Source organism: Heliangelus exortis, chromosome 3 (genome assembly GCF_036169615.1).
Source record: "Heliangelus exortis chromosome 3, bHelExo1.hap1, whole genome shotgun sequence".
NCBI classification, from domain to species: Eukaryota; Metazoa; Chordata; class Aves; order Apodiformes; family Trochilidae; genus Heliangelus; species Heliangelus exortis.
The window spans coordinates 22,385,566-22,399,834 of NC_092424.1; the positions used below are offsets into that span (position 1 = coordinate 22,385,566).

General features: G+C 40.2%; 1 protein-coding gene and 1 long non-coding RNA gene across 2 annotated transcripts in view; one reads left to right on the top strand and one right to left on the bottom strand.

Moving 5' to 3' along the window:
* The first annotated feature begins 2,295 nt into the window (after positions 1-2,295).
* NENF (neudesin neurotrophic factor) lies at positions 2,296-6,046 on the top strand. The gene is made up of 4 exons (XM_071739605.1): positions 2,296-2,489; positions 3,671-3,731; positions 4,876-4,979; positions 5,630-6,046. Exons 1-4 carry the CDS (start codon positions 2,340-2,342, stop codon positions 5,804-5,806), a joined length of 492 nt encoding a protein of 163 aa, XP_071595706.1. The 5' UTR covers positions 2,296-2,339; the 3' UTR covers positions 5,807-6,046.
* The window catches only part of LOC139794270 (uncharacterized), a 61,768-nt gene continuing 53,070 nt past the window's right edge, over positions 5,572-14,269 (bottom strand). The window contains exon 3 of the long non-coding RNA XR_011725057.1: positions 5,572-5,843. This is a non-coding gene — a long non-coding RNA (uncharacterized lncRNA). The remainder of the gene's footprint in view (positions 5,844-14,269) is intronic.

Consider the following 14,269-nt stretch of genomic DNA (forward strand, 5'->3'; position numbering starts at 1 on the left):
TTTTTTTATAAGGTTTTATTAGAACGTTTCTACTGAGTCCTGTGTAGGGATGAGGAAACGAGTCCTTTCTACAGCACACGCTTCCCAGCACAAACTCCTCGATGTGAGACTGAACTAGATTGGAAAAGTAATTTTACACAATTTTGCCAGGGCTCCCCAAGCACCCAGTATTACTTTTTTCTCTTATAAATTATTTTTTGCTGCTTGCGGCTGATAACAGAACATGAAAACAACAGACTCATTTAGCAACCAGACAGAACTTCTCCAGGACTCCTGCAAATACCCGTGCTGCTTCACCAGAGAAGTGGCTGCAATAGGGCACTCCTAGAGGATAAAAGCCAAAACCACGTAAGAGCTGACTCAGGGGCCATACACCCACAAACACTTACACAGCTATTTTTCTCCCCCAGCATGGAAGTAGTGGTTAATGTTTCGTCATCAAGAAAAAACATGCACAACATTTCTTGCATTGAGATGCAACACTGTAGTGGAGTCTCTGCACAGCAGGTTAACTTCCTTAACCTAGGAAGTTAACAGCCAAGGTCCAAGTCCTCTGACAACAACAACCCTAATATACAGTTTTTCCTTTCAAAAAGAAAACATTTTAGTTGCCATTATTAATTTCTCAGATGTTTGCAATTCAAAGACAGGCTCAAACTCTCAAATCAATAATACATCGGACAGATGATAGTTAGTATTCAGCACTTGCAGCCTTCCTCTGGGGAGACACCGATAAATAATTATTTCAGAATAAAAGGTAAATCTATTATGTGACTTCAACCAAACTGACAAATTAGACTTCTTCATTTTTCCTAACAGCATGGGTCTCTGCAGCAAGACGTGCAGGGTATTTGCAGGCAGAGCAACCAGGCCAGTTCCAGAGCTGTTTCTTGTATGGTGTTGAGGAGCTTTTTAGTCCAAAGCCCTACCAAAGGTCTCTTTTCTAGTTGACACTTTGTGTCTGTCTCCTGGTGTGTGGAGTTACCAAATGGAGGTGATAGCCAGGATGAACCCTGCTCTGAAGCTCAGGTGTTGTTCAGGAAGTGCAGAGTAACTTCACTGCCGATGGAGAATGACAGTAACAATCTTGTAAACCATCACCATAACATGCTCAGCTTACCACACCTGAAAGAAGCCTCCTGCGATCAGCTCCCAGGTCTCCACAGGAACTCACCTTCCCCATGTGCTGGCCCTGCAGGCTTGGCCCAGCTCCTCACCCAGGGGTGTGCCCCGCTGGTTGCTCATCATGCCTACATGGTGGTAACATGCCCTCTCTCCCCTGTGCTTCTCATCTTGTGCTGCTTTTGTCAACCAGAAGAGAATTATGGAGATGTTGCTTTGGACTAACTACTTCAGCTCTGCTTACAACAATGCACAAAACTGTGTTCTTTGAACTTCATAACTTTGAACAGCCTGTGAAAAAAGGTGTTACCTCAGGCAACATGAAAGAGGTGCTCTCCAAGGTGAACCTCTGGATTTTGTTCAAGAAGAGTTCAAGAACTGTTTATAAAACAATTATTAAAGCAAAGATCAAACCCACTTCTATCCTTCTTCAAGGATGAAAGGATCCTTCTTCAATTTGTTCAGCTTTCACAACACACAGTGCAAGGAGGAGAGGTATCAAACAGGAGTTGGAAATACAGCATGGTAGTCAGGAAGACTGGGTGCTGCAGCATCAAACATCCAGGCTTTAATTCCTTCAGTCCTCGCTTGCCAGAACTACAACTACTTGAGAGATGCAAGGTATGTATCAAAATTGTAAAAAGTTTCTAATTTTGTTCATTCTATGTAGAATCACAAACACCAAACTGCTTATTCTTCTGCCAGCCCAGAATGTTTCCCTGTGCTGTATTTATAGCATGAGGAAATGACATAATTTGAAAATTTCCTACTAATTTTCTTCTTCCTTAGGCTAAAAATGTAAGTTCGCTGTTTTATGGTAGGTTTGGGGTTTGTTTTGGTTTGTTTTTTGTTTTTGTTTTATTCTTAACGACGAAGCCTGCCAGACGAGTGCTGATTTTGCGGATTAACATTTAAAGCAGCAAGCAGAAAAACTTCATAGGGGAAGGGGGATGACAATGGAGCAATCTTCGATGAGCAGCTGCTCGTTCGTGTGCCGGCTGAGCCCTGAGCCTGCCAGGGATCTTCCTCCGAGCGGCTCCGGTCTCTTTATAAGTCGTTATTTCATTTCCCCGCATGTACACCCTGGCTTGAACTCTTTCCACCTACTTTGATTTAACAAACCAACAATGCGACCGCAGGAGCAAGGGCCGGGTCTGGCTGCGGCGGGCGCGGGAGGCGGGGCCGGGCGGGCGGGGCCGCTGCCGCTGCTGCGCGGCATGGCGGGCCGTGGGGCCCGGCCGATGCTGCTCCTGCTCCTGGCGGCTCTGCTGGTTGCGGCCGAGCGAGAGCTGCGCTTCAGGCCGCCGGCTGAGGCCCCCGTCCGCCTCTTCACCGAGCCCGAGCTGGCCAGATACGACGGGCAGCAGGTAAGGGCGGGCGGGGAGCAGAGCTGCGGCGCGGCCCGGGCCGCCGAGCTTCTCCGGTCGGTTCTTTCCGGGGTGGGCGTCGGAGGGGCGTCCCGGCCTGGCCCCGCACAGCCCCCAGCTTTGCCACCCTCCGTGCTGCTCGGTGCCCCAAAGCCACGTTAAAACTTGGTTTTATTGTGCTCTGCTGCTGTGCTATTCCTCCCAGTAATTAGAGGATAAGTTGCTTTATTAGGTATTCGTGAGAGGGTTGCTGGCATTTGCGTGTTGCTACCGTGCTATTCATTTGTCCTGCTGGCAGGTGCTGGTTTGGTCTGTTGAAGTTGTGTTCGGATAATTAGATGGCACGCTCCTATTTTATTTGTTGCTTGTTTGACAACGTACTCGTGCCAGTGAAATTTCAGATTACTGTAAATTGGAGCCAAAGTAATTTTCTGGCTATAATAAATTAAACCATATATTTGGACCTTTTGTTCCTCTACAAGATCACAGAAGTAACAAAGCCATTTCAACTTAAGAGTTTCCAGCTCTGTGATGCAGAAATCTCCACAGAACTCCACATTTGAAAGTCCTGTGTTGATATACATCAGTCTTCTGTTTTGAAAAACTTGCTGGCTGACCTTCGCAGGGTCTTCTCTAGATATTTCTAAGAAAGTAACCAGCATCTGATTAAAAATACATCTTATGTAAAAGACAAAGCAGCAGCACTGGCTTGCTAACTAAAACAGATGACAGCACATCAGATTTGTGTGTGTTTATGTATTTCTCTGCATCTCTCTTTAAATAAGGAATGCTGTTGGCCATAAACCCTTTTGTCTTGAGAAATATCCATTTGTGTTAGGAATAGGAACATGCCCTTGATTGTCTTCAAGCACAGAAGTGTGCTGACAAGAGGTCACTTGGAAGAGGGACATGTGTTCTATGATTGTGGTGTTTTCATTAATAAGATTCTCTAATTCCAATGCTTAAACCCTCAAAATACATCTTGGGGACTACTGAAAGCACAAGTAAGCAATTTTGAGAAAAGAAAGATACGTATTCTTGTTTACACACATAAACAAGAGAAAACATACAACTTAATTAAATTATCATATTGTGTCATGAGTGCTTATGGATTTTATAGATAATACTTCTTGCCATTTGCTTACTCTTAAACAATGATACTTTGGTGAATTTCTTTCCAGGAAGGGCAGCCCATTTACCTGGCGGTGAAGGGAGTAGTATTTGATGTCACTTCTGGAAAAGGTGAGTTTGCTTCTCCTCTGCTGTCTGCTTTGTTGTCATGCTATTAATAAATAATTTGTTTCTAAACATTCCCAATATGTTAAAAGCCTGTGGTTCGATTGCAACAAAAAGAATGCACTTTTTCCTTTTTTAAAACCCCCCTCAATTTTCCTCCCCTATCACCTCCCCCACTAAGGTTTTGTATAAAATTTACACTGGTTTGAGATTACAGACCACAGAAGCCAGAGTAGTTCAGTTAGCTTGGGCACTGACAACAGAATCCCTGAAGGCACCTGCCAAGGCCCCTGGGCCCCCACCAGATGTGGGGCTAGGCCACACAGAAGCTGCTGCTATAGGATTTTATTGCACTGGGTACATGAATTGACCAGATTAAAGCTAACTCAGATTACCCAGATTGCACTACACAGTATCAGCACTGCTGCAGCTTCATCTTTCCCTTTGTGCTGTCCAGTGGCATGGTCAAAACGCTTGGAAGAGTTGCCTGTGATGGCAAAATGAGAGCGAGGGGCTAAGTAATTTTTTTTACCCTTTGAAGTTTTCTTATTTTATGAGGCTTCTTGTGTCATCTGTTATATAATCCATTTATTGCTGTATTTGCTGTTTGTGCTTTCCCTAAGAACTACAGATGTTTTCATTTGAACTCCTGCTACTTAATCCAGATTTGCAGTAAAATGGTTGAAGAGACCAAGGGGATCCTGGATACTTGCCTTAATATCATCATAAAAAAAGTAATGTCTTGGTGCTTTGTTTGTACTAAGCTCGTTAGTGCAGCTTGTCTGGATGTACACATAGGCTGATCTTCAAATCCTAAGTTAGACAGGGCTTGCCACTGCAAATTCTGGAGTCTTCAAACCTCTCATGAGAATGGGTATAGCTCCCTAAATAATAGATAAAGGCTGCAGTGAGGAGTTCCAACAGTTGTATTGTATAACCTCACCTCTGTTTTGTAGTTTCTTTGTTTTTTAAGGAATGGGATATATTATCAAAAATTAGCAAATCAAAAATCAGTTTTGGAAAGAAGAGTCTTAGACTTGAGTTGTTGCTTTCTTTTAAAGACAAGTGTAGCAGGCTGGTGAAAAGTAGAGCCTGAACATACCCTGCACATTGTCAGATCATCACTGGATTTTATTTTTTAATCTGACAGAGTTTTATGGAAAAGGAGCCCCATATAATGCTTTGGTTGGAAAAGATTCAACCAGAGGAGTTGCAAAGATGTCTCTGGATCCAGCAGACCTTACACATGACATAGTAAGAAAATCATTAGTTTGCTTCTATTTTTCAAAGTTTTATTCTTTTGCAAGGTGGTGAATGGTAATATTAAATTGTTCATGTGAATTCATTTAAGTCTATTCACACTTTTAAAAACGAAATGCATTACTGTTCTGTATGTACATAAAATGGGTCTCTATTTACTGCTCGTGGAAAGTGCAGTGCTAACAGCCTTTAAGGAGAAAGTTTTTGCTCTGATGTGATCTGTGCAATTTACACAACTGGGTAAAAAGGAAGTTACCTGCTGCTTAAAATGGTGCTTCCGAAGACAGAAAATTACTTTCTTTGTCAATTGATATAGTGTATCCTGTGGCATTGACATGGAATGGATGCTAACTGTGGCGGGGGGGGGCTGTTTGTTTGGGGAGTGAGTTACTTAATGCAGGGAAAATGAGGAGAGATTAACAGTTTGTTTGATCTGAATATATTAAAAGTTTTGTCAAGGCTGAATTTGAGTGGAAATAATAAAATTATAGCTTGTACTACCAATTTTGTTAAACATACTCTGCAAAGGAAACCCAAAAGCTGACCCTAAGGTTTTACAGTAATCAATAAAAAAGAAAAATGCATGTAAATACCTGTATTTTTATTCCTTTGTGACAGGACTTTCATTTCCATCTTTCCTTTAGACAGGACTAACAGAAGAGGAACTGAAGTCCCTGGATGATATCTTCAATAATGTTTATAAGGCCAAATATCCAATTGTTGGCTATACTTCTCGACGAATTCTGAATGAGGATGGCAGCCCCAATCTAGATTTTAAACCTGAAGATCAGCCACATTTCAACATTAAAGATGAGTTTTGAGTACATTTTTGAGTACATTTTTGTACCTATAGAATGCCTGGGGAGAGGCAAGATAGAATATTAGATTATATTCTTAGAGTACCTATTTTAATAATTATAATTATTAAATTATTATATTGCAATATTAGAGCACAAGTTTTCTGGAGTTCATGACAGCTCCTTTTTCTTTTTTTAGAAAATATGTATATATGTATACACGTATTTTACAAAGTGTAAATAAACAGATCTGTATTAGTGTCATACACTTGCACTGTTTGCTCTGAATTATGGCAGTTTTTCATATGAAATTTAGTTCTACATGGATTTCTCTGTTTACAAGTGTGTAACATAAAATTACATTTCTTGGAAGAGATAAAGTTTTTAATAGTTGAATTTCTGTAAATCCTAAATTGTTTCCCACTCCTTGTAAAAGTGTGAATGCATTATCTGGATGAGCTAACATCAGTTGTCTGCTTCAAGTGTTTCATGTAGTTTGCATCTGCTCAAGATAAAATGGAAAAGTTCCATATAAGAACCCCAACACTATTTTTTTTCAGCTGATCTGGTTAAAATGAGAGAAAAAACTTTTAGACCTTTAGACTACCTCTGTGAGTGAAAAACCTGCCATTCAGCTACAGATCAATAAGATGTGCTAAGTAGCTCTGATTAGTATTTGCATATTTTCAGATGAGCACTATGAACACTATCATCAAGAGGTACCTTGAGGTTCACTGACATAGGTGATTGACACACTTTATTATCCATCATCAATTTATGTTTTTGCTTAATGTTTTTCTGTCCACAGAGAAACAAACTATGCAACTTAGATGACAAATCCATGCACCATGTTTAATATTCAGATAAAGTAAAATACACATGTACCTATAGCCTGAAAACTACTTATATCATATACAGAATGGCTGTTTCCAAATAAAATCAGTCCTTGTCTGTGAATGTTTTGATTAAAACAAAAAAACCCTTAGCTTATAGATTTTTAAGAATTACTTCGCTCAGAGCCCTAAATATGATGCTTATTCAGATAGCTGTCATAAATCACTGCTGTAACAAAAGGTTCTTTTTTCCCCACTCTATTCAAATCAGAGTCTCAAAGAACCAAGTGTCTGATAGGTGGGCACCCCTGCTGCAAGCACCCTGATAGCAGAGGTATGATTTGATCTTTGCATAACAACAACAAGAGAAAAAACCTAACCCAGGAAACAGAATAGGTGGGAAATGGGAATGTATCTTAGTGTGCTATTGGGACAATTTATACTGGTAAGGTAGATTTGGCAGAGCAGTACATGCAGGTCTGGTAACAGACAGTGCTTCCTATTTTTGCTTCTGCCAACTATATCTTTTGGTCTTTATGTAACACCTGTTTGGGCCTTTTTCTTCCTGCTCAGAAGCAGGTGTGAGTCCTAATTTACTTGTTTACAAAACTTAGATCTTCTTGGCTTGGGTTCTTTGTTGACAAGAAATCCAAAATAACAGGTCGAAACAGAGATTAACTTTCTGTGAAAAAACAGAGCTTGTGCACCTGGAAGACCTGCAGAACCACAGGAAGTACTCTTGAATAAACAATTCCTATTACATTTCCCATAAGTTATTTGTAGCTGTTGCAATCAGGAATGTTGCACTGTTAAAGAATATTCAGATTACTGTGTTGTGCAGCACTCCTTGACATAAGCCTTTATCCTTCTGATGTGAAACATCATCTTTCTGTAACATGAAAAGTTATAAGAATCTCGCTGCAAGCCACCCAAGAAAAGCCAAAATATGACATAATTTTATGTCAACTTAAATTGATGTCCCAATGTCCGAATTTTACCTTCCAGATTTTGTTGAAAGTTCTCTTACATTGTGCAAAGGCAGCATATAGAGCAGAGACTTGGCTTGAGCTCTCACCTTGTGGAAATCTGAGTCCAGTTTGTGGCATATCTACTTGGGCTTTGGAGATTATGGCAACACAGATAACAGTGATGACAGTCAAACACATGAACTGAACCCAAACAGGCCTAAACTTGTAAGAATGTTTGAATGCAGAGGTGAATTTACAGCCTTGCAGCCTTCTTTTACGGACAACAGAATCTCTGAATGAAAAAAAAACAAAACAATAAAACCCCCCAAACCCCAACCCACCTTACAGGTAGCATTTGTTTCAGCCATTGGAGGAAAGGGAACTTCATTTTCTGGCCCTTGGGCAAATGGAATTAAGTGTCAAGTGGAAACTTGCCCATGCTCAGTTGTATGCTCCCTTGTGGAGATACTGAAATCAGTTGTATCGGATATGCAGGTCTTAGCTACTGAGTAATTAACTGCCCAGAGGATAATTTTATAGATTAAATGGTTCAAAATAGTCGTGGCAGACCACAAATATCCTAGGATGCTATTCTTCTCTTTGGAGGCTACACCTATACACCTGTTACTTTAAACTGCAGTTCTGTTTTGGTAATGATTAATTTATTTATTATTTTTAACCTTTTATTAATTTTTATGTTTGAGCAAAGTTTCTAAAACCATAGTCTCATCAAAAAGAATAAATATTGATCCCAAAATACCAAAGTGTTAATTCTGAACTGCAGAGCTGTGCAGCCATGCACCAGACCTAAGTATACTTAAGAGTCAAAGTGCTAATAGAAGTGATTACACTTATATATTGAGATTATATTCTTAAGTAACATGTCTGTGTCCATCATTATGCCTGGAAGTGTGTAAAGAATATCACAGATTTTTCTGTATTTATTGTTTAGCCAACCTCTGTATTTCAAAATAGTTATGCAATACTTTTAAAGAATAGAATGGTACGGTCCCTTCAAGGTATTTGTGATGGTTTCTTTTTTTGTGTGTTACAGAAAGACAAAGGTACATCTGTCTGACATACACAACAGACAGATCTAGCAGTTTACACAAAGGCAGCAGTCTTACAGTCTTTCTAAAACGTATTCTGTTCCATGTATTTCTTAAACTGAACAGGTCAGAAGTAACACCCTGCAGTTTTGATCTCTGACACAACAAAAATTGTCAACAGAAATGAAAGTATAGTGGCATCTTACAAGGATATCTGGAAAGATCTTAGAGTGCAAAAGACCAACCTATTGATTTTAGTGAACCTGAAAGGATTTTAAGGACATATGCTTAGGAGGGATGTTTGGGTATGTGCTGAACCTCTGTGATTCTACACATTAAATATTACAAATGGCCCTAAACTGCTGCTGCCAGTGGTAAACACATCCCATTTCTCTGAATGATCTCTTTTGAATTTAGCATGTCTTGGAGCTGGAAGGAAACAGTCTGCTGAAAGGCTTGCATGTGAAGAAGCAGCAGCGTATCAGTGAAATACCCACAGCAGAGAGAAGGAAGGTAAGTGTAGTCCTACTTACAGGAAGCAGCAGGAGATTATAAATAACTCACAGGAGAGTACAGTTTCAGAAGAGGTGAAACTTGCTGATGCACTCAGAGAAAAGGTTGAACTTGGGAACGGGAAAGTGTGACATCCTCCTTGGATACAGTTCTGGGAAAATCAGCATGAATTAAACAGTTCATGACTTCTGGCTCCTTGCTTGACATCCTCAACCTTGTTTTCCAAAAATGCTGATTCCTTTTGCTTTGACACCTTGCAGGTGTCTGGATTCACAGAAAATCCCTTATGTAATCCATAACATTGCAAATTTTTTCATGTTGTCTTTAAACAATGCCCATTCTGGTTTAAGAAAGAAGGCTGGAGTTTTGCTGCTGAAGAGGTGACCTGGTAACACACAGATGATGGTGCAATCCTCAGCTTCAGGACAACTTTGCACCTCTTAATGCTGTGCTTCCTGGCTGCTAAATGAGCTAATGCTGCCCCTGAATTACCTTTGTCTTTCATCCCTATTGGGACTTTCAGTCATTTGAAGAAGGTAATGTTGGTTGAATGTTTGGGCTCACAAGACCCTAACACCAAGAATGCAACTTTCTGAAACTTTAGCTTTAATCTTTACTCCAAAGAGGACCACTTTGTTGTGCTTCATCTTTCAGCTGAAGTGAGTATATTTTAGCCATGTTCATCTGTCATCACATGGGATTTGCCTACATGTCCACTGGCCATTTGTTTCCTGAAATACTGGTAGAAACCATGATGATCCCAACAGTACTTCTGGCCAAGCCACTCAAAGAGGTTGTATAAAAGGTGCTTCACAACATTGTCAAGAGTTTGAATGATACATTCAAAATTTGCAAAATGAAAGTACAGCTGGAGCTAGAGGTAAACTTCCATCCACTAGAATCTGCTAACTTCTGATAAAATAGACTAAATGTTTCAAATAAGGAAGAAAGGAGCCTCTAATCCCCATACAACTGTGTGTAGCCTTTGCAGACTATGATATATTAACCCCAACTTGAAGAAAAATCTTGTAAGAAAGATTTTATCTGAATAATTATTTTAGCTGTAACCGCTTCACATAATATATATACGTATGGGAAATACCTAGGGAAATAGTTACAAACTCTTATTCTGCAATACTGTAGCTCACCTTATTGCAAGCCATGCCAGAGAGCATGCGCGTGAATTCCTCATGGTACTGTGAAAAATACAACTATAAGCCAGACTAGCTAAGTCTTTTCAATGTCTCTGGTTTATGTTACTCTGAAAGAAGTCACTCCCATTCCAGGAGGCTGTTTGACTAAACAACAACAGAAATATATCAGGGGTTGTCCTGATACTGGCTGAAAAATTATATCACTGAATGCACTTTCTTCACAGCTGGGAACCTGATGGCTGATTTTAGTTCTGATTGTACACACTGTTCATAAGCATATCACTGGAATAACCACATAAATAATTTACATAAATAATTCTACCTTAAAAATAGATAATCTGTTTTTAATGCAATTGAACTTTAAACAAACACAGCTAGCAGCACATAACTAGAGAGGTCTCCATGAGCCACTGGAAAGCACTTCTTGATTTGCAGATGGGGTTTGGAAAGCCAGATGAATTCTGCAGAATGTCTGTATGAAAGCATTGCTCTCCATAACTTCCTCTAACTGCCTTGCCCTTTCATTTATATCTTTTTCCATCAACTGATTTAGACTGACTCATCATACCTAAAAATAGTTTAGTTTTACTTATATTTCTATACTCAGAATAACATCACAAAATGGATCGTGCCTATATGCAGCTGCCTGAGAAAACCTCCTCTGTTATTTCAGCTCATTCCTTTTGGTGTCTGAAAATCACTGAACCACATAGTAAGTTGACACAAATTTACATAACCATAAAAATCAAGAAAATTACAGCGATCTGACTCCAACTTGTGTAGTTGAATGAAGATTACTTTCTGGGCCATAGAGAACATCTCACCTTTAAATATCATTTTGGAAACAGCATGACTGCAGTGCTGTGTTACTGAAATCATCCCAGGTCTGTGTTGGTGTTACTTCAAATAAATTCAAACTTCTTGAATGCTAATATTTTGCATGTATGGGGGCAATTTTTTTCCATGCAGCAGGAGTTAGCTGAGGCTGAAAAAGGAACTCTGTGAATAGCAAGCTCTTACCCTGTCTGGAACAATTCACGAGAAAGAAACAAAACCAACTGTAGTTTATTATTCTGTGCCCTGCAGTTTGGTCTTTTTAGGCAGGAACAAAAGACAAACCAACAATGAAGGTATTAGAACTTCAGAGGAAGATTTACCCCTCGTACACATTTTTAGCTAGCACAAAGTTAAAAAATACTCTAAAACACTTAATACAACGGAGAACAGCACTAATATAATTTACCTGTTATTTATCTACTTCAGAGAACAAATTTCTGCTTTGAGCTATAAATCATGAAGACCTCTAACTTTCAAACAGTTCAAACAAATCAGCTTTCCGGTTTATAAAAATCATCCTAATATGCCTCAGCACTGTTTTCTTTCAAGAAAGTCTACAGAGAGCCAGCTGTCTGGGCTGGTTGTGTTGCTGTGTAAGATTTGTGCACAAGCGTCTCTCTGGGAGTTTTGTTTTGGTTTTATCATTTAATATTCATGACAGTCATCATTAACCTGCCAGCTGAGCTGTGTTAGCATCAGGCCTCCAGACAAAGTCAGAAGTTCATTCCTAGCCCACAGAGCTCCTGGAAGCCCACATTTCCACATTGCACACTATTTTGGTGTGGAATTCTTATATTTAAACAAGATTAATAAAAAACCCCAAAACTCAGAACTGATGGGGAAAAGACAAAGCAAGAATGAGAGGGTGTTCAGTTCTCCTAGTTAGCAACAAAATGGTTAAGCAATTAAACTAATTTGATCACTTCAGCCTGTACACCAATGCTTTGGGAAAGCTGACAATTCAAATGTGTCCATTAGTAATAAAATGTGATGGGGCAAAAGGGGAGAGGGAAAATCCTTGCTTTTAAGCTGCATGGAATAAACTGTGCCACCTTAAAATTACTCATAGCCCACTGCATCTCTGTCAAAATAATATATAAATATTGGGAGTAGTAAATAATTTCAGTGTCACCGAGAAGAAATATATTCATGCTAAAAGCAAATTCTGTAATTGCATTATGATTTTAATGTACATATTTTTTCATCAAGAATGTCAGAATGATCAAATGATGATTAACACTCTAGGCAATTCAATTCTACAACACCCGAGGAAATCCAAGGGATACTGGGTTTCAGCTCCCTCAATTAGACAGAACAAAACATACAGTAGGTCCAGTCCTGCCCCCTGGAAAAAACTGAGAAGCTGTTAGAGAATTAAGAAGAGGAAAGAGTGGCGTGAGGAGGATGGACTCATCCATGAAAGCAGGAGAATAAGGGCATAAAAGAACCCTCCAAATTAAGCAGGAGAGAGGGAATAGAAATTTTTATGCTGACAGCTGCAGTGGATTAAGAGCAGACCAGAGCCAGCCTAGCTGTATGGTTAGTTCCTGCCTTATTCTTTCAGACTAGCATATGGAGAGAGAAAATATGAACCTTTTAAAAAGAGGTTTTGTTTTATATTGTACCTAGTGATTAGAAGAAAATTACTTTGAACTATTTCTTCCTCTAAGTCTCTATGATGTCTTTGTTTAACTAGTTTAACAGAGGGAAAGGAGGAGAGGCTTACTTGTTGCCCGAAGGAAAAAAAGATATCTCCTTATTGTACACTACACCCTGCAAAGGAGCATCAGGGATGGGTTTGTCAAAACAAAAGCAGCTGAGGTGATTAAGGAGTCACTCTTAAGACTGTGACATCTCATGATTCATTGGAGGAGAAAGGACTGAGGACAGCTCTGAGGAGAAGGACTTGGGGGTGATGGTGGACCAGAAGGTTAACACGAGCTGTGCACTTGCAGCCCAGAAAGCCAAGTGTGTCCTGGGCTGCATCAAAGGAAACACAGACAGTCAGTCAAGGGAGGTGATTCTTCCCCTCTGCTCTACTCTTGTGAGACCCCACCTGGAACACTGTGTTCAGTTCTGGAGTCCCCAACATAAGAAGGACACAGAGCTCCTGGAATGTGTCCAGAGGAGAGCCACTAAACTGACCAGGGGGCTGGAGCACCTTCCCTATGAAGACAGGATGAAAAAGTTTGGGTTGTTCAGCCTGGAGAAGAGGAGGCTCCGAGGTGACCTGGTGGCAGCTTTCCAATAGCTGAAGGGGGCCTACAAGAAAACTGGGATAGGGATTTTTACATGGGTGTGTAATGAGATGACAAGGGGAAATGGTTTAAAACTTGAGGGAAGACTTAGGTTAGACATTAGGAAGAAATTCTTTCCTGTGAGGGTGGTGAGACACTGGAACAGGTTGCCCAAGGAAGTTGTGGGTGCCCTCCCCCTGGAAATGTTCAAGGCCAGGTTGGATGGGGCCTTGAGCAACCTGATCTAGTGGAAGGTGTCCCTGCCCATGCAGGGGGGCTGAAATTGGGTGATCTTTATGGTCCCTTCCAACCCTAGCCACTCTATGATTCTGTGATTCTATCATCAGGAGGTATACATTTTCCTAAGGGAACCACTCTGCCAAGGGTGTTACTAGTAGCAAGGTACTGCTAAAATTACCTTTCCAAAATAAAGGTTTTGATAAAAGCTCCTACATGAAGCTTCAGGTAACAGATTTCAAAAGCTTGCCAGTGGATAAACAATTTTATGAATGTTTCTTTCTCACTGACGAAGAATTTAGAAGACTTGAGGAACATGAAATACAAATATCTAACATGCTGAACAGTTGTCTACACATAAAATGAAATTACCAAAACCAGGAACAGTAAAGATGAGTGGGGCAGTGACCCCTTAGTTACCACCTAGTGGGCACCCCTAACAGGGGATAACAGATATCCCAAACTAAACCACAGTTCAGCTGCACTTCCTGGGTATAGAAAGGTCATTTGTGATATGGAGAGTACCAACAGCTTTCACCAAGCTGTTCCCATGCCATAAACCAGCACTGCTCAACCTTGTTTCAGTCTCCTGCTGCCTTTTGTAAAATCAGTTTTAACAGAAGAGAATTCACCAGAACTCAAAACCTGTTATGAAATCC